The 19,348-nt window shown below is 43.4% G+C and overlaps 1 protein-coding gene and 1 pseudogene across 4 annotated transcripts in view; both read left to right on the top strand.

The window, feature by feature from the left end:
• ANAPC5 (anaphase promoting complex subunit 5) overlaps positions 1–19,348 on the top strand; it is a 44,485-nt gene that overhangs the window by 23,019 nt on the left and 2,118 nt on the right. For all 4 annotated transcript variants that reach the window (XM_032309043.1, XM_032309042.1, XM_032309041.1 and 1 more), the window contains 7 exons: positions 26–115; positions 5,791–5,972; positions 7,047–7,182; positions 10,666–10,740; positions 13,991–14,112; positions 14,545–14,652; positions 14,734–14,881. In XM_032309043.1, the coding sequence (XP_032164934.1) occupies positions 26–115; positions 5,791–5,972; positions 7,047–7,182; positions 10,666–10,740; positions 13,991–14,112; positions 14,545–14,652; positions 14,734–14,881 (861 nt within the window). The remainder of the gene's footprint in view (positions 1–25; positions 116–5,790; positions 5,973–7,046; positions 7,183–10,665; positions 10,741–13,990; positions 14,113–14,544; positions 14,653–14,733; positions 14,882–19,348) is intronic.
• LOC116571304 lies at positions 1,447–3,478 on the top strand (annotated as a pseudogene).

The following is a 19,348-nucleotide window of genomic DNA, read 5'->3' as shown; positions in this document are numbered from 1 at the left end:
ATACTTTGATGATTTCTCTTACCAGAGCTGGCTTTATGTGCTGGGGCAGAAGAGATCTGATAGCTATGTCCTGCTAGAACACTCTGTGAAGAAGGCAGTACATTTTGGGTTACCGGTAAGGCTCATCTTCCTGTGAGATTATTTAAATAAATGGTGTGGTTTCATACTTGGTAGTTTCATATGACCTTAACTGTTAGTCAAACCACTAAATTCTGTCTAATAGGTTTCTCACTGCTCCCTTTATCTTTTTTTTTTTTTTTTAATTTATTTATTTGACAGGGAGATCACAAGTAGGCAGAGAGGCAGGCAGAGGAAGAGGAGGAAGCAGGCTCCCCGTGAAGCAGAGAGCCCGATGCGGGGCTCAATCCCAGGACCCTGGGATCATGACCTGAGCGGAAGGCCAGAGACTTTAACCCACTGAGCTACTCAGGCGCCCCTGCTTTCTTTATCTTAACATCTATTCCATTGACCAATTCTATGAGATCCTTGTTTAGTTTATTGATCAACATTGACTTCCACATATTTACTTAGAAAAATTTCAAGAAAGGCTTTTTTTTTTTTTCCCAAAGATTTTATCTATTTATTTGACAGAGAGACCGTGAGAAAGGGAACACAAGCAGGGGGAGCGGGAGAGGGAGAATCAAGCTTCCCACCCAGCAGGGACCCTGATGTGGGGCTCGATCCCAAGACCCTGGGATCATGACCTAAGCCCAAGGGAGACATTTAATGAATGAGCCACCTGGGTGCCCCAGGAAAAGATTATTTTTAAACCAGGGATTGGCAGACTTCAAAGCCCATGGGCCAAATCTGGCTTGCTGCCTGCTTATATATGGCCCTCAAGCTATGAATGGGTTTTACATTTTTAAATAGTTGGGGGAAAAAACCAACAAAGAAGAAAATGTGACAGAGACCAAATGTGGCCTTCAAAACCTAAATTATTTACTACCTGGCCCTTTACAGAACCAGTTTGCTAATCTGGTTTTAAAAGTGAACAAAGCCAGGAACCAGTAAACCTCACAGGTACATTTGTCTTTTCTTAATTTAAGTGACAGAGAAGGACCTGCATTATAGTCCTTGGTGACAAATACTGAGGGGCAGTGAAAGGGGTTAGTTGTCACATATGTAGTAGTAATGACTGTCAGAGTGTAGATTACTGTTGCTGTCAGAACTGTATTCTGTCTCAAAAACATCTTCTAGCTCATTGAACGCGGGGCTAGATCTTTGGATTTCTGTCTTCTTCTCAGCAGAAGACAGGGGCTAGATCTTTGGATTGCTGTCCCTTCTTCTAAGGGACCTGCACTTGGCATTGATCTTGGCACCACCTACTCCTGCGTGGGTGTCTTCCAGCACGGGAAAGTGGAAATAATTGCCAATGATCAGGGAAACTGGACCACCCCAAGTTATGTCGCCTTCACGGACACTGAACGATTGATCGGTGATGCTGCGAAGAACCAAGTTGCAATGAACCCCACTAACACAGTTTTTGATGTCAAACGCCTGATTGGACAGAGATTTGATGATGCTGTTGTCCAGTCTGATATGAAGCATTGACCTTTCATGGTGGTGAATGATGCTGGCAGGCCCAAGGTCCAAGTAGAATACAAGGGAGAGACAAAAAGCTTTTATCCAGAGGAGGTGTCTTCTATGGTTTCGACGAAAATGAAGGAAATCGCAGAGGCTTATCTTGGGAAGACCGTTACCAATGCAGTTGTCACAGTACCTGCGTACTTCAATGATTCTCAGCGTCAGGCTACCAAAAATGCTGGAACTATTGCTGGTCTCAATGTACTTCGAATCATCAATGAGCCAACTGCTGCTGCTATTGCTTATGGCTTAGACAAAAATGTTGGAGCTGAAAGGAATGTGCTGATCTTTGACTTAGGAGGTGGCACTTTTGATGTGTCAATCCTTACTATTGAAGATGGGATCTTTGAGGTTAAGTCCACAGCTAGAGACACCCACTTAGGTGGAGAAGACTTTGACAACCGAATGGTCAACCATTTTATTGCAGAGTTCAAGCGCAAACATAAGAAAGATATCAGTGAAAACAAGAGGGCAGTTCGTCGTCTCCGTACTGCTTGTGAACGTGCTAAGCGTACACTTTCTTCCAGCACCCAGGCCAGTATTGAGATTGATTCTCTGTATGAAGGAATCGACTTCTATACCTCTATCACTCGTGCCCGGTTTGAAGAATTAAATGCTGACCTGTTCCGTGGCACCCTGGACCCTGTAGAGAAAGCTCTTCGGGTATGCCAAGTTAGACAAGTCTCAGATCCATGATATTGTTCTGGTGGGTGGTTCTACCCGTATCCCCAAGATTCAGAAACTTCTCCAAGATTTCTTCAATGGAAAAGAACTGAATAAGAGCATCAACCCTCATGAAGCTGTTGCTTATGGTGCAGCTGTCCAGGCAGCCATCCTTTCTGGAGACAAATCTGAAAATGTTCAAGATTTGCTGCTGTTGGATGTCACTCCACTTTCTCTTGGCATTGAAACTGCTGGAGGAGTCATGACTGTTCTTATCAAGCATAATACTACCATTCCTACCAAACAGACACAGACCTTCACTACCTACTCCGACAACCAGCCTGGTGTGCTTATTCAGGTGTATGAAGGTGAGCGTGCCATGACCAAGGACAACAATCTACTTGGAAAGTTTGAACTCACAGGCATACCTCCTGCTCCTCGTGGTGGCCCTCAGATTGAGGTCACTTTCGATATTGATGCTAATGGTATCCTCAATGTCTCTGCTGTGGATAAGAGCACAGGAAAAGAGAACAAGATTACCATCACTAATGACAAGGCCTGCTTGAGCAAGGAAGATATTGAGCACATGGTCCTGGAAGCTGAGAAGTACAAATCTGAAGATGAGAAACAGCGGGACAAGGTGTCTTCCAAGAATTCACTTGAGTCTTATGCATTCAACATGAAAGCAACTGTTGAAGATGAAAAACTTAAGGGCAAGATAAATGATGAAGACAAACAGAAGATTCTTGACAAATGCAATGAAATCATCAACTGGCTTGATAAGAACCAGACTGCAGAGAAGGAAGAATTTGAACACCAGCAGAAAGAGTTGGAGAAAGTCTGCAACCCCATCATCACCAAGCTGTACCAGAGTGCAGGGGGCATGCCAGGAGGAATGCCTGGAGGCTTCCCTGGTGGTGGAGCTCCTCCCTCTGGTGGTGCCTCCTCTGGGCCCACCATTGAAGAGGTTGACTAAACCAATCTGAGAATAAATAGGTTGAGCATTGTTCCACACACAATATTCAAAGGACCCAAATTTGTAGCAAATTCCATGGCAGTTGTAATGTTGAGCTGCTATAGCAAAAAAAACTGGGCATTCTTGATACTTGAATATGGAATATGTGCACAGGGAAAGGAAATAAACATTGCACTTTATAAGCACTGTATTGTTAAGTGGAAAATGCAATGTCTTAAATAAAACTGTATTTAAAATTGGCAAAAAAAAAAAAAATCTTCTAAAAAACTGCACCATAGGCATTCTGTCTCATAAAGTTTGCAGCAAGATCCAGAAAACTGAAAGTACTATGTGTTATAACCTATTGTATTTGCTTTTTAAAAATGGAAGGGGCACCTGGTGGCTCAGTCGGTTTAGCATCTGACTCTTGATCTGGGCTCAGGTCTTGATCTCTCGGGGTTGTGAGTTCAAGCCCCATGTTGGGCTCCATGCTGGGTGAGGCACCTACTTAAAAAAAATTGAGGTACAGTTGACACGTTTTACATGCTTTTTAAATCTGTAAACTGTTCATTTGATTCATTTTTGAGAAAGGAAACTTACATGTACAGAATTGATTATAAGGACAAAAGTAAGTTGCCCCTTAAAATAAATGATAGACTTTTTAAGTACAATTTTTGTTTTGGATTTAAGCTGACTTTTTTAAAAAATTATTTATTTATTTATTTTACTAGGGGGAGGGGCAGAGAGAGAGGGAGAGAGAATCTTCCAGCAGACTCCCTGCTGAGTGTAGATCCTGATACAGGGCTCAGATCTCATGACCCTGAGATCACATCCTGAGCTGAAACCAAGAATCAGACACTTAATGAACTGAGTCACCCAGGTGCCCCTAAGCGGACTCTTTTTTTTTTTTTTTTTTTTTTTAAGATTTTGTCTATGTGTTTGAGAGCATGAGAGTGAGTACACAAGCAGAGGGAGAGGGAAAAGCAGGCTCCCGCTGAGCAGGGATCTTGATTTGACTGTGATCTGCTTGCGCACTCCCTCACTCTCTCTCTCTCACCCAGGTGCCCCATGATTTTATTTTTTAGTAATCTCTACACCCATTGTAGGGCTCTAACTTTACAACCCTGGGATCAAGAGTCACATGTACCAACTGAGCCAGCCAGGCGCCCCTGAAGTAGGAAGATTTTTAAAGGATGACTATTATGAGCATACTTACTTTTTCATTAACTTCTGATACAGTTTTCAAAGGTGAAAGCACAACTTTAAAGACTCAGCTTAGGGGGCACCTGGGTTCCTCGGTTGGTTAAGCATCTGGTTTGGCTCAGGTCATGATCCCAGAGTCCTGGGATCGAGTCCTGTGTGGGGCTCTCTGCTCAGCAAGGAGCCTGCTTCTCCCTCTCTCACCGCCTGCTGCTCCCCCTGTTTGTGTTCTTTCTCTCTGTCAAATAAATAAAATCTTAAAAAAATTTAAAAGGGAGGGGCGCCTGGGTGGTTCAGTAGGTTAAGCCTCTGCCTTTGGCTCAGGTCATGGTCTCAGGGTCCTGGGATTGAGCCCTGCATCGGGCTGTCTGCTCAGCAGGGAGCCTGCTTCCTCCTCTCTCTCTGCCTGCCTCTCTGTCTACTTGTGACCTCTGTCTGTCAAATAAATAAATAAATAAAATCTTTGGGGGGGGGGAAACGTTTATAATAAATAAAAAAAAATTAAAAAGGGAAATAAAAAATATTCTACTCTGGGGGCGAGTGGATGGCTCAGTGCATTAAACGTCTGCTTTCGGCTCAGGTCATCATCCCCAGGTCCTGGGATCCAGCCCCAAGTGGGGCTCCTTGCTCAGCAGGGAGCCTGCTTCTCCCTCTCCCTCTGCCTACTGCTTCCTTTGCTTGTGCTCTCTCTCTCTCTGACAAATAAATAAATAAAATCTCAAAAAAGCCCCACAACTCCTCCATAATGTGTCCAACACTGTTTGACACATACTGTTTTGTTTTGTATTTATTTATTTATTTAAGACTTTATTTATTTATTTGAGAGGGCTCACTTGGATGAGCTGGGAGAGGGGCAGAGGGAGAGGGAGAAGCAGGCTCCTCACCGAGCAGAGCCCCACACGGGGCTCCATCCCAGAACTCTTGAGATCATGACCTGAGCTGAAGACAGATGCTTAACACACGGAGCCACAGAGGTGCCCCAAATACTATTTTATTTTAATTCTTACAATAATTCTTTGATGAAAAAAATAATAATAATTCTTTGATGATAGAGTTTCTGCCCATTTTACAGATGAAGAAGCTGAGGCTTGGTTAGGAAGCTAACCGGCCTTGACTCACAATGTAAGCGGCAGAGAGTGTGTTTAGTCCAGGCCCATTTTATGTCAAAGCCCTGGCTCTTCTCAGCATACCGCCTGCCTCTATTCCAGCCCCAGGTTTTCAGGAATACATTTCATATGGGTTAGGGTCAGGATATAGTAATTTCTTCTTAAATAATGCTGTCAGTTTGCATGTGCTGAAATGTGAAATATGCCAGATTTCAGAAAAGTGCACAATTGTGTCATGTAATTTGTACCTTGAGGAGTCATGGTGTATGTCTGTCCCCTTAGTACCTCGCCTCCCTGGGAATACAGTCCCTAGTTCAGCAGAGGGCTTTTGCTGGGAAGACAGCAAACAAACTGATGGATGCCCTAAAGGACTCTGACCTCCTACATTGGAAACACAGCCTGTCAGAGCTCATCGATATTAGCATTGCACAGAAAACAGCCATCTGGAGACTCTATGGCCGCAGGTGGGTCTTCAAGCCAACTTTCAGGGCCATGGGGCAGGAATCCTTCCAGAGGTGAGCAGAAGCTAGCAAACTGATTCTCTGAAAGGCCAAATGGACAAGTCATTTTCCCCTTTGATGAAAGTTGTTCGTGCAGGGGATTAAAGAAAATTCTTATAGTTTTAAAACATTTTTGTACTTCGCACAGACTTTGTAAAGTTCTTTACTGTGCTCATTCTTATTTGCGCCTCCCAGCTGCCCTGTGAGGTAACTGGTGGGTGGGCTCCATTCCAGGATGTGAAAACCAAGGTTCACACATCTGATCTGCCCAAGATCACAGACGTCAGTAGCAAATGGCAGAGCCAAGACTCACACTCAGGTCCTTGGACTCCAAGTGCTCTGCCCCTGTGATCTGAGACCGGACTCTCTCTTCCTGTCCCCGGCAGGCAGGGCCACAGTCACTCGGGTTTCGCTTCCCTGTTAGCCGAGGTATGTTTTCTGGAGCATCTCCGGCCTCAAGTTTAATTTTCCATTTGGCCTCCTTTAGCTTGGAACTACCTTTCTGAACTAGGTTTTTAATCCTGAAGCCTGTCCCTACCCCGCCTTCTACCTAGACAGTCTATTTCTAGGAACTCAATAATGAAAGGAAGTGCCTACTTGACCAGTCTTGTTTGTGTATATTCGAGATCATTTTTTGGCAGGATGCGCTCTGAGACAGCTGCAGACACTGGCCGCTGCGTACATTGCCAAAGCAGCTGGTGCCAGGATGGCATCAGGTCTGAATTTATCCGTGAAAACCGATTAACACACTTGTGACCACAGGGGAATTAGAGGCAGTCAGGGGGTCTGGAGCTTGGAACTCCCAGTTGTGCCATAACCACCCCATGTTTCCTTTGGGGCTACACATGCAGGGTGCATTTCTGCTTTCCTGGTGCTGAGGGCAGGAGAGCCAGCAGTGGGAGGCCGCCACTCCCGCTAAGCCAGAGCCTGCAGACAGACTTCTGTCCTTCCCTTTCCACTCAACAGAGTTGTGGGGTGTGGCTGGGGGGCGCCTGGGTCTCTTGACTGAAGGGAGCTCCTGTCTGTCTCCCCACCCAGCACCATGGCCCTGCAGCAAGCCCAGATGTTGCTGAGCATGAACAGCCTGGAGTCTGTGAATGCGGGTGTGCAGCAGAACAACACGGAGTCATTTGCTGTCGCCCTCTGCCATCTTGCAGAGTTGCACGCAGAGCAGGTAGGCGGGTCGTTGGGCCTGCGCGCTCCGGGAGCGATGGAGGCTCCCCTCACCTCTCCCCTCTGCTCCTTGAGAAAAGCACTGGATGTGTCTGGGTCAGGCCTGGTTGGATGCAGGGGGCGCTGAAAGGGTGAGATCCCTTCGGTGGAAATGAATGGGGTGTGGAGTCTACACAGTTGTTGAACTTTGCATCTCTTTGCATTGACAAAGGAAATAAGATATCAGCTATTTCCATGTAGCACATGGAATATAAAAGAGTCTTTGAAATTTCAGGAAGTGGAGCTAGGTATGTTTATAGGAGATGGGAAGGCCATACCAGTTAATGTTAAGTTTACAGCACAAGTCTGATTGACTGCAAAAAGAGACCGTGGGAATTGGATGTAACCTTGACTTATAGCCCAAGTCATTTCACATGGTTCTCTTTGTAGGGGATTGATTAAAGGGTCTCTCATGCTGCTCTAGGCTTTCTCTCTCCTTTGCTCTAATGCTCTAAAATGTCTTTCATGGAAGAGAAGTCAGGGAAGCCTCTTACCCAAGCTTACCCTCTGTCTCACTAAACACTGCCTTGGCTATAAGTGCATTTCCTGATCATATATCTTTTCTCCACTTCTCTCTGCTCTACCTTACTGTTAGATTATTGTTAGGTTGTATCATTTTTTTTTTTTAAAGATTTTATTTATTTATTTGCCAGAAAGTGAGAGAGAGAGCAGAAGCAGGGGGAGAGGCAGGCAGAGGGAGAGGGAGAAGCAGGATCTCTGATGAGCAGGGAGCCTGATGTGGGACTCAATCCCAGGACCCTGAGACCATGACCCGAGCCAAAGGCAGACATTCAACAGAACGAGCCACCCAGGCACCGGCAGTCAGTATTCCCTAATCTGCGGCCTAAAGGTTGTTGGATGGTGTCGACCCCTTCCAGAAGTCTCTAAAGACTTCCTTCCACTAAATGTATTTTAGCATTTGACAGTCCTTTAGGCATCTGTGGAGACAAAGGGGATGGATGGGGTCTGGCTGGGTCCCACATGCATCTTCATCAGCTGCCCTCTTCCTGCACCTGGGAGGCATTGCCCACGCTTCCTGACGTCAGAGCAGCAGCCAGCGGCAAACAGCCAGCTGTTTGCTTTCCCTGAGGAATCTGCACGTTCATCACTTTCTTGGTTTTTTTTCCCCCTCTTAATGGAACCTCTGACATCTCCTCTTCTGCTTTCCTGTTACCGTGCTTAAGTGGAGCATTTGGTAATAGATGAGTCAGTGAACCTTCAGTTAGTTATTTGGTGTGAGCCTTGTGTGACTTCTTTCTCCCCAACAACTTCATTGAGATAAAATTCACATGCGATACAATTCACCCAATTTAAATTTCCCCATACGGTTTTTTAAAGTGAAATTCTCCCCACTGACCCCAGCCTTAAACCGGATAACTTCCTTTCAAGCTCTGTTTGAGTTATGTAGGGTAAAAATAATTTTTTTTTTCCCTGCTGGACTGAAAAACTGCTTTACAAAAATCTCGGTCGTGGCTCAATGCTCAAGCCTTGAAACTTTCTCTGAGGCCAGTTATTAGAGTTCTGTGATGTTTCTTGGGAGATTTTTCCGCTGTTTGGATTTGGATTAGTATTTCCATCTTCATCTTCCTTATATCCCTGGCTTATGTGAAGAAGCTGCTGATGCCATCATTGCCTGGCTCCAGTGGCCAGGATATGTTGGGAACCCCTAAGAATTGTACTGCTGGGGCGCCTGGGTGGCTCAGTGGGTTGGGCCTCTGCCTTCAGCTCGGGTCATGATCTCGGGGTTCTGGGATCGAGCCCCACATCGGGCTCTCTGCTCTGTGGGGAGCCTGCTTCCCCCTCTCTCTCTGCCTGCTGCTCTGCCTACTTGCGACCTCTGTCTGTCAAATAAATAAATAAAAATCTTTTAAAAAAAGAGAAAAAAAAGAATTGCACTGCTAGGAGATAGGCAGTGGCCTCTCTGTTTCAATTTAGTCCCTTAACCCCTTTCCTCAACCTGCCTTCGTAAGACCTTTCTAGTGCTAGAACATCAACGAGTAGCTATACCACATGGCTGTTGATTGTCACATTTTTAATTGTGCAGGTTAGATAGACTCCTGGAAAATTAAGCGTGACCTGTGGTGGAGAAGGCAGCTTTATCATGTATCTCCACTTGCTCCTTTATTTCCTTTGTGAGTGCTTCGGTTTGTGTTCTGAAATTGATCTCCAAATAAACTGGGTGCTGCACTTTGATGTGGCAGTGACTGGGGCATGAGCGAACCTACAAAGAAGTTTTAAGTTCTGAATTGCTGTTTCTGACCTTTCTCCTGAAACCCAGAGGGAGAACCAAGACAGCCAGCCCCCTTGTTCTTTTTGTGTAATTCTAGACCATCTGGTATCATTCCTCTCCCAGCCTCAGGAGGCGCAGGTCACAGTAGGAATGGGGGGACGCAGTGTGTATCTCTCTCCTTGGCCTAAAAGGTTTGACGACCCATCTCCATCCACATGCCCAACTCACCGTGGCAGTCATGAAAATAATTGGCAAGGTTGGTCATTTAAAAATCGTAAGAATAAAAAGATTATTGACCTTTTATTACAATTCACTGTAATTTCCACTTCACTTCAAATAAAAGTTCACTTGCAATCTAATTGAACTTCCATATAGATGGAAGACATTTCACCTAATCAAAGGACTGGGACAAATTGAAAAGCTTTTGGAGTCAAGAAACATTCCAATGACATAAGGGTATAAAAAAAGGCATGAACATGTATTCACTTAAAAAACACAAATGACCCAAATACATGAAAGAATTTTCAATCTAGTCATTAAAGAAATTCAAATTAATACAATGAAATTCAATACAATACAATACAAATACAAATACAATACAAAGAAGTACAAATACAATAGAAAGTACAAAGAAGTACAAATAAAATACAAAGAAATTCAAATTAATACTAGTTTCACCTGTCACATAGGCAATCCTTAAGTTTGTGGTGGGAGAAAGGCATAGAGAGCTGGTGTGAAAGTTCTTAGCACATTTCTGGAGGGTAATTTAGTAATTTATATCAGAGGACTTTGGAATGCCAGCATTTGACCAGCCAGTTTTACTTCAGAGGTCTTATCCTGAGGAAATGACTGGACAGGTGGACAGTGTAAAGCTATATGCACCGAGATATTCAATGTTGCATTCTTGAAATGGATGAAATTAGAAACAACCAAACTATCCCACACTAGGAGGTTATTTTTCTTATTTATATTTATTTTGAAGTTTTTTTTCCTAGAGTGAACATGCATTACATGTGTAATTCAAAAAAAAATTTAATGAACAAATAAAATATGCTAGAACCTAAAAACAAGACCCCTCGATGTGTGGGAGTCTGTGGCTCGCACCTTCCCAGGTGCAGCATCACGAAAAGGTGAATCACAGTGACAGCCTGTGAGTGGGGTAGCAGGTGCGGTTTCTACCCAGGTGTGCTCACCAGATCGTGTGTTTCTGCTTAGGGCTGTTTTGCTGCGGCTTCGGAAGTGTTAAAGCACTTGAAGGAACGATTCCCGCCTAATAGTCAGCATGCCCAGGTAATCTGCCTTTCGCATGGCGTTGGATTTATTTCCGAAGGACTGTTTTTACTGTATTGTTGTCAAAGCAGAATATTTTAGGGTCTCTACTCAGTTTCTTGTGTCTTGGTTCCTTTCTTGTGTCCTCTGTGCACTGAGGGGAACATAGGCACATACCAGAATCTCTAAGCTCTGTTCAAGAGGGCAGAGAAATAAACTCTGATAAAAGGTTTAAAGATTTATTTAGGGAACTTTTTTTCCCTGTCTTTATGGTTTTAGCTAGTATTCCTTATATCTCTAACTGTATAGATTGCCCATGTCCACGGACAGTTTGGTGTTGTGTCCATTACTTGGCAACTCTAATCTTTTCCTCCCAGGATTAAATGACCTTTTGGAAAAATGTTGTCCCCAGAGGGGATTTAATTTTTTAAAGCACTCTCAGGCCCCCTGTTCCTTAGTGCACTGATACCTGTCTCTAATGGGGCTGAGAAAGCTGTTAAACCGGTCCTTTCTTCTTTCTGTTACCAAGTTTAGTCAGCAATGGATTCGAGAATTTGAAACCATAGCAGACCATGGCCTGGGAATCTTCTACTGCTGGTCCCTGAGGCTGCCACTCCCAGGGGCTGTTGGATAGGCTGTGGGTGCCCATCTGCGTGTGAAATGTGCTGGGGTCTCATTGCTGCTTTCAGCAGGCTGTGATCTGAACTCAGAGTACCCAGCTGCAAAGGGGGCACACAAACAAAAGAGAAGATAGGGGAAAGCGGGTGATGTGGGAAGAAAGAAGTGTGGTTCTGTGGCAGTGCTAATGCGACGGAACAGTTTTGGTTATAGTCCTAGCTGGTTTTTTTGTTTTTGTTTTTGTTTTTAATGACAAACTAATTCACAGTTCACAGAAAAAACATATGGCCGATAGATATATAACAAGATGCTCTTCCTGACTGGCAATCAGGGAAATACAAGTGAAAACAATAATGAAGTATTGCATACCCATCAGATTGGCCAAAGGTAAAACACCTGACAGCGCCAACTGTTGGTGAGGACAAGGGGCCACATGCTTCTGGGAGGGGAGAACAAATGGGCACGACATTACAATGAAGGGACGTATGTCCTACGACCCCGTTCCCACTGCTTACTGTAGACCTGAGATCAGCTCTCTCCCCAGGGGAGATGTATGAGAATGTTGGTTACAGCCTTGTTCAGAAGCGTGAAAAGTTGCTCCTACCTAAATACTCAACAACAGAGAATAGATAAGTTGTCACTTATTCGTGTAATTGGAAACTATTCATCAGGGCAAAGGGTAAACTAGAGCTACTTGTATAAACACGTGTAAGTCCCAGAAAAATTTTGACCTTAAAAGCACGTTGTCAAAGGATACATACGGTAGGACAGTATTTACTTTATACAGAATTTAAAATGTACAAGATTGCTCTCTGGGCTTAGACCTATTTGTGGTGACAGGGCTAAATGCACCAAGAAGGCTGGAATCATCTGTAAATACCAGACCCGTTAGGGTGCCTCCTTCAGGAAAATGGTGAACAGGACTGAAATAAGCCAGCACCCCAAGTACACTTGCTCCTTTGGTGGCAAAATCAAGATGAAAAGTAACTGATTGTCCAAAGTAACTGATTTAATGTTTACAACTCCCATTCATGTTTTTCTACTTTTACAGCATATATTCTTACCCTTAATATATAGTATGATCCTGTATGATTTTTCCCAAAATTCCTTAAAGACTCAGCTTTGGGGATCTGACACTGAGGTTCCTACATGAAAACCACATCCTGGGGCGGGGCGGGGGGCGGTGGCCTGGACCTACAGCCCCACTTCTGAAGGAATTGAAAGTGAAACTGGGTAGAAGCTCTACCATTTAAAACACTGCTAGCTTGGGCGCCTGGGTGGCTCAGTGGGTTAAGCCGCTGCCTTCGGCTCAGGTCATGATCTCAGAGTCCTGGGATCGAGTCCCGCATCGGGCTCTCTTGCTGAGCAGAGAGCCTGCTTCCCTCTCTCTCTCTCTCTGGCTGCCTCTCCGTCTACTTGTGATTTCTCTCTGTCAAATTAATAAATAAAATCTTTAAAAAAAAAAAAAAAATAAATAAAACACTGCTAGCCTATAATAAATGGTTCATTTATGTAACAAAATTACTTTGACTTGTAAATTAATTAATTAACTAATTATTTTTTTGAGGATTTTATTTATTTATTTGACAGAGAGAAAGAAAGCACAAGCAAGGGGAGCAGCAGGCAGAGGGAGAGGGAGAAGCAGGCTCCCCACAGAGCAGGGGGAGCCCGATGTGGGACTCGATCCCAGAACTCCAGGATGATGACTTGAGCCAAAGGCAGTCGCTTAACCATCTGAGCCACCCAGGCGCCCCTTGTAAATTCATTAACATTCTGTTGCGTTGCATTGACTTAACTTTCTCAAAAGCTTGGAAATCACAAATCCTTCTAATTTTTTTAAAATTTATTTTTATTTATTTGTCAGAGAGAGAGCGAGCACAGACAGACAGAGTGGCAGGCAGAGGCAGAGGCAGAGGGAGAAGCAGGCTCCCCGCTGAGCATGGAGCCCGCCCGATGTGGGACTCGATCCCGGGACACCGGGATCATGACCTGAGCTGAAGGCAGCCGTTTAACCAACTGAGCCACCCAGGCGTCCCTAATTTTTTTTTTTTTTAAGATTTTATTTATTTATTTGACAGACAAAGATCACAAGTAGGCAGAGAGGCAGGCAGAGAGAGGAGGAAGCAGGCTCCCCATGGAGCAGAGAGCCCAATGAGGGGCTTGATCCCAGCACCCTGGGATCATGACCTGAGCTGAAGGGAGAGGCTTTAACCCACTGAGCCACCCAGGTGCCCCAAATCCTTCTAATTTTTAATTGGGAAAAATCATACAGGATCATACTATATATTAAGGGTAAGAATATATGTAAAAGTAGAAAAACATGAATGGGAGTTGTAAACATTAAATCAGTTACTTTGGACAAAGAAAGAGGGGAATGGAATTTGCAAAGAACTTCAGTAGTGCGTGATACTGTCTGAGGCAAATAAAGCAAAATTGTTGTGATTTGACGAAGTTGGTGATTGGCAGACATGGTTTTTATTATTCATGCTTTTTCACACCCTTGTAATATTTATAAAAATTTTTTTAAGTCTCAAAAAATGTGTATGAATTGTAAGGGTATTTGCTAATAAGCAAGCTGAAATATTTCTATATTTTTGTTGAATAATGAGGTGAACACTTGCCATTTTGTTCTTAAATTTTTTTTCCTTATTAGTTATGGATGCTGTGTGATCAAAAGATACAATTTGACAGAGCAATGAATGATGGCAAATACCATTTGGCCGATTCACTTGTTACAGGAATCACAGCTCTTAATAGCATAGAGGGCGTATACAGGTAAGAGACTTTGAAAACTCCAACCCCAGGATGAAGTAATTCTCAAATGCCTTTATTCTTATTTGTTTAATTAAAATTAATTTATTAACTTTAGTTTAGGAAAAGACTTCTTAACGTATTTATTACCAATTTGTTCTGGGAAATTAGAAAATACAGTTGAGTAAAATGGACAAAATAAGTTTCACCCCAAGATAATCACTAGCATGCTGATACAGACAATTTCAGACTTTTGTGTTCTTGTATGTGTGTGGGGGGTAGGTGTATACACATGTGCTTACACACACACACTTTTTTTCCTTTTTTCACAAAAATTGTATCAGGCACAGTTCTTCCCCCGGGAGGTTCACAGTCTAATTGAGGAAATAGAGACTGAGGGGGCTCGACTGCAGAACATCCGCGTCACCATTTGTGTTTATTTTGTTTCTGTGTCAGGAAAGCAGTTGTACTACAAGCTCAGAACCAAATGTCAGAGGCGCACAAGCTTTTACAAAAATTGTTGATTCATTGTCAGAAAATCAGGAACACAGAAATGGTGATCAGGTAAGGGAGAGCTCTTGAGCCTCCGCTGTAGGTGGTCCTTTGTGTCGGCCGTTCTCATCCGCTCTTCCTCTTTGCGGGCAGCGTCCTGCTGTCTGCGGCAGAGCTCTACTGGCGGTCTTCCTCCCCAACCAGCGCGCTGCCCGTGCTCCTGCAGGCTCTGGCCCTCTCCAAGGAGTACCGGTTACAGTACTTGGCCTCAGAAACGGTGCTGAACTTGGCTTTTGCTCAGGTAAGCTGATCTCTGTTTTTACAGCACATATTTGTGCTCAAGAACTGGTGAGTCTGTTACTACTTTTTCGTTTTGGAAAGGATAGTAATGAGCTTTGACTTCTTAATATTGAAGTCTGGGAATGCAGTCTCATTGTCAAGCCCTCCGTGGGAGTCTGAAGCTGCGAACTCCATGGCAAGCTGACCCCTCCCAGCCGCACTGGCGGTGCCGAGCTGTGTATTTAAGAAAGGGGGTGCACCTCTTCTTTGAGGACACTGGTATCATATGAATGATTTAGCTGGCCCAGAGCTATGCTTGGTTAATAAGGGGATAAAGAAATGAGGAAGTTGTGTGTTCATTGAAAGCTTTTGGAAATCAGATTGTATTTTATGTTTATTTTTTATCTCCCCCTGAGGAATGTAAAGGCTGTGAGAAAAGGGCCTTTGTTTTCTCCCTGCTGTGTCTTCCGGTACATAGTAAAACGTACACAGAGTAGGTTGTTTTGTTTTGTTTTGTTTTTAAAAATTTTATTTATCTGACAGACAGAGATCACAAGTAGGCAGAGAGGCAGATAGAGAGGAGGAAGCGGGCTCGCGCTGAGCAGAGAGTCCAATGCGGGGCTCAATCCCAGGACCCTGAGACCACGACCTGAACTGAAGGCAGAGGCTTAACCCACTGAGCCACCCAGGCGCCCAGGATTCTAATAAATATTTAGTGAGTGAATGCATTTTGAACTCACTGGCGCTAGAGGCATTTACTAAAGCAGAGATTCCCATGCTCGCTCCGGTAGCACATATACTAAAGCAGAGATTCCCCAAACTATGCATTAAAATCAATTGGGAAGATTTAAAAAATATCTACGCATTTGGCCTTGCCGCAGACGCATGCAGTATCTGTATGGAAGGAGCACAGAAATCTAATGTTTTCCTTTCCAGCTTCTCTAGTGATTTTTTCTTTTTTCTTTTTTTAAAGATTTTATTTATTTATTTATTTGACAGAGATTGAGGACAAGCAGGGGCAGTGGGATAGGGAGAAGCAGGCTCCGTGCTGAGAAGGGATCCCAGGACTCTGGGATCATGACCTGAGCCGAAGGCAGAGGCCTTAACCCAGGCGCCCCATCTTTTCCCTTTCTTGATCATGACCTTTGATGCACTGAAGTTTTTAATTTCTATGAAATCCATTTCATCCTTTTTTTCTTTTGTAGCTTATGCTTTTGGTATTCTTAAGAAACTGTTGCTTAACCCAAGTTCATGAAGATTTATACCTGTATTTCCTTCTAAGGATCTTAATAGTCTTAGGTCTTACATTTAGGTCTTTGATCCATTTTGAGTTAATTTTTATATATGGTATGAGGAGGAGTCCAGCTTTATTCTCTCACATACGGATATCCCCATGTCCTAGCACCACTTGTGAGGCGAACGTGATAACCACTACACTACGGAAGCGCTGTGTCCTAGCACCACTTGTTGAAAAGGCTGCTCTTTTCCCATTGAATGGTCTTGGTACCTTGTCAAAAATATTGATCATGGACATTGAGTTTATTTCTGCATTCGCAATTCTATTCCATTGTTCTGTATTCTGTCCTTATGCCTGTACTGTTTTGATTACTGACCTTTGTATTAAATTTAAAATCAGAAAGTAAGAGGGGCTTGTGGATGGTGCAGTTGGTTTCTGTTCAGGGGTGATCTTAGAGTTGTGAGATCGAGCCCTGCATTGAGACTTTCCCTTCCCTCCCCACCTCCCTCTCATGCTTTCTCTCTCTCTCTATAAAGTTAATCAATCAAATCAAGAACTAAGAGGCCTCCAACTTTGTTCTTTTTCAAAATTATTTTAGCTATTGTTGTTCCTTTGCAATTCCCTCTGAATTTTAGAATAACTTGTCCATTTCAGCAAAAACGGCATTTGGAATTTTTTTTTTTTTTTTTAAAGATTTTATTTATTTATTTGACAGAGAGAGAAATCACAAGTAGGCGGAGAGTCAGGCAGAGAGAGAGAGAGAAGCAGGCTCCCGCTGAGCAAAGAGCCCGATGCGGGGCTCGATCCTAGGACACTGAGATCATGACCTGAGCCGAAGGCAGCGGCTTAATCCACTGAGCCACCCAGGCGCCCCAAACGGCATTTGGAATTTTGATAAAGATTGCGTTAAATCTGTAGATGCATTTGGAGAGTGTTGCCATCTTCACAATATTAAGTCTTCCAGTCCCTTAACAGGATATCTTTTATTTAGATCTTCTATAATTTCTTTAACAGTGTCCTCTAATTTTCAGTGCACAATTCTTAGAATTTCTTAGTTAAACTTACTCCTAAGTATTTTATTCCTCTTGATGCTATCATAAATGGAATTTAGAAAACTAATTTCAGGGCGCCTGGGTGGCTCAGTGGTTTAAGCCGCTGCCTTCGGCTCAGGTCATGATCTCAGGGTCCTGGGATCGGTCCCGCATCGGGCTCTCTGCTCAGCAGGGAGCCTGCTTCCCTCTCTCTCTCTCTGCCTGCCTCTCCATCTACTTGTAATTTCTCTCTGTCAAATAAATAAATAAAATCTTTAAAAAAAAAAAAAAAAAAAAAAAAAAGAAAACTAATTTCATAGGGCCTGGGTATCTCAGCTGGTTAAGTGTTTGACGCTTGGTTTTGGCCCAGGTAATGATTTTGAGGTCTGGGAACTGGGCCCTTTGTTGGGCTCTGTGCTCAGCGCGGAGTCTGCTTGTTCCTCTCCCTTTGCTCCTTCCTTGTCTTGAATAAATAAAGTATTTTTTAAAACTTTTAAAAATTTAATTTCATGTTTGGATTTTTTATTGCTAATGTATATTGATCTTATATCCTGCAACTTTGCTGAACTTGTTTAATACCTATTATAGGTTTTTAAGAATTCCTTAGAGTTTTCTATATATAAGATCAGCTCATCTGCAAATACAGAGTGTTACGTTCTTTTTTTTTTTTTTTTAAGATTTTATTTATTTATTTGACAGAGAGAGCTCACAAGTAGGCAGAGAGGCAGGCAGAGAGAGAGGGGATGAAGCAGGCTCTCCGCGGAGCGGACAGCCCGATGCGGGGCTCGATCCCAGGACCCTGGGATCATGACCCGAGCCGAAGGCAGAGGCTTTAACCCACTGAGCCACCCAGGCGCCCCCAGAGTGTTACTTTCATTCCAATTTCATTTCTTGTTCTTGCCTAATTGCCCTGTGCAGAACTTTCAGATCAGTGCTGAATAGAAGTGGCAAGGGTTTACATCCTGTTTTTGCTCCTGATTTTAGGGGGATGATTTCAGTCTTTCATTGTTAAACATGGTGTTAGCTGTGGGTTTTTCACTGGTGCATCAGAATTAGGTTGAGGAAGTTCCCTTCTACTACTGAATGGTGTTGGGTTTTTGTGAAATGTTTTTTGTCTCTCTCTCTTTTTTTTTTTTTTTTAAGATTTTATTTATTTCTTTGTCAGAGAGAGAGAGCGCGTGCGCACAAACGGGGAAAGGCATGCAGAGGGAGAAGCAGGTTTTCCAGGATTATGACCTGAACCAAAGGCAGATTTAACCGAGTCACCCAGGTGTCCCTGTTTTTTCTTTTTCAATTGAGTAGATTGTGTTTTCTACCCCCCTTTATTCTATTCTTTTTTTTTTTTTTTTAAGATTTTATTTATTTATTTGACAGAGAGAAATCACAAGTAGATGGAGAGGCAGGCAGAGAGAGAGAGAGAGAGGGAAGCAGGCTCCCTGCCGAGCAGAGAGCCCGATGTGGGACTCGATCCCAGGACCCTGAGATCATGACCTGAGCCGAAGGCAGCGGCTTAACCCACTGAGCCACCCAGGCGCCCCTATTCTATTCTTTTAAAAAGATTTTATTTATTTGTTTGATAGAGGGAGACACAGCGAGAGAGGGAGCACAAGCAGGGGGAGTGGGAGAGGGGGGGCAGTCAGGGAACCTGATGCTTGATCCTAGGACCCTGGGATCATGACCTGAGCCAAAGGCAGATGCTTAACGACTGAATGCTGATCTTCTGTCTGGTTGTTCTCTCCCTTAGTGAAAGTGGAGTACTGGAACTATTATTGTTAAACTAATTTTTCCTTCAGTTCTATCATTTTTTGCTTTATATATTTTGGGGTTCCATTGTTTGGTATATATGTGGTTATAATTGTATCTTATTGATAAATTGACTCATTATCAGTGTGTAATGTCTTTTAGCTTTGTAACAGTTTTTTTTTTTTTTTTAAGATTTTATTTATTTATTTTAGAGAGAGTGCAAGGGCATAAGCAGGGATGGGTAGAGGGGGACAGAGAAAGAATCTGAAACAGACTCTGCACTGAGCGTGGAGCCCAATGTGGGGCTTGATCCTGCAACTGTGAGATCATGACCTGAGCCAAAACCAAGAGTCAGATGCTTAACCAGTTGAGCCACCCAGGTGCCCCTTTTGTAACAGTTTTTGATTTAAAGTCTATTTTATCTGATATAAGAATAGTCATTCCAGCTCTCTTTTGGTTACTGTTTGCATGGAATATC

Source organism: Mustela erminea, chromosome 13, assembly GCF_009829155.1.
Source record: "Mustela erminea isolate mMusErm1 chromosome 13, mMusErm1.Pri, whole genome shotgun sequence".
In the NCBI taxonomy this organism is placed as follows: Eukaryota; Metazoa; Chordata; class Mammalia; order Carnivora; family Mustelidae; genus Mustela; species Mustela erminea.
The sequence above is the reverse complement of the archived record's forward strand: the minus strand, read 5'-3'. Positions and strand labels throughout refer to the sequence as shown.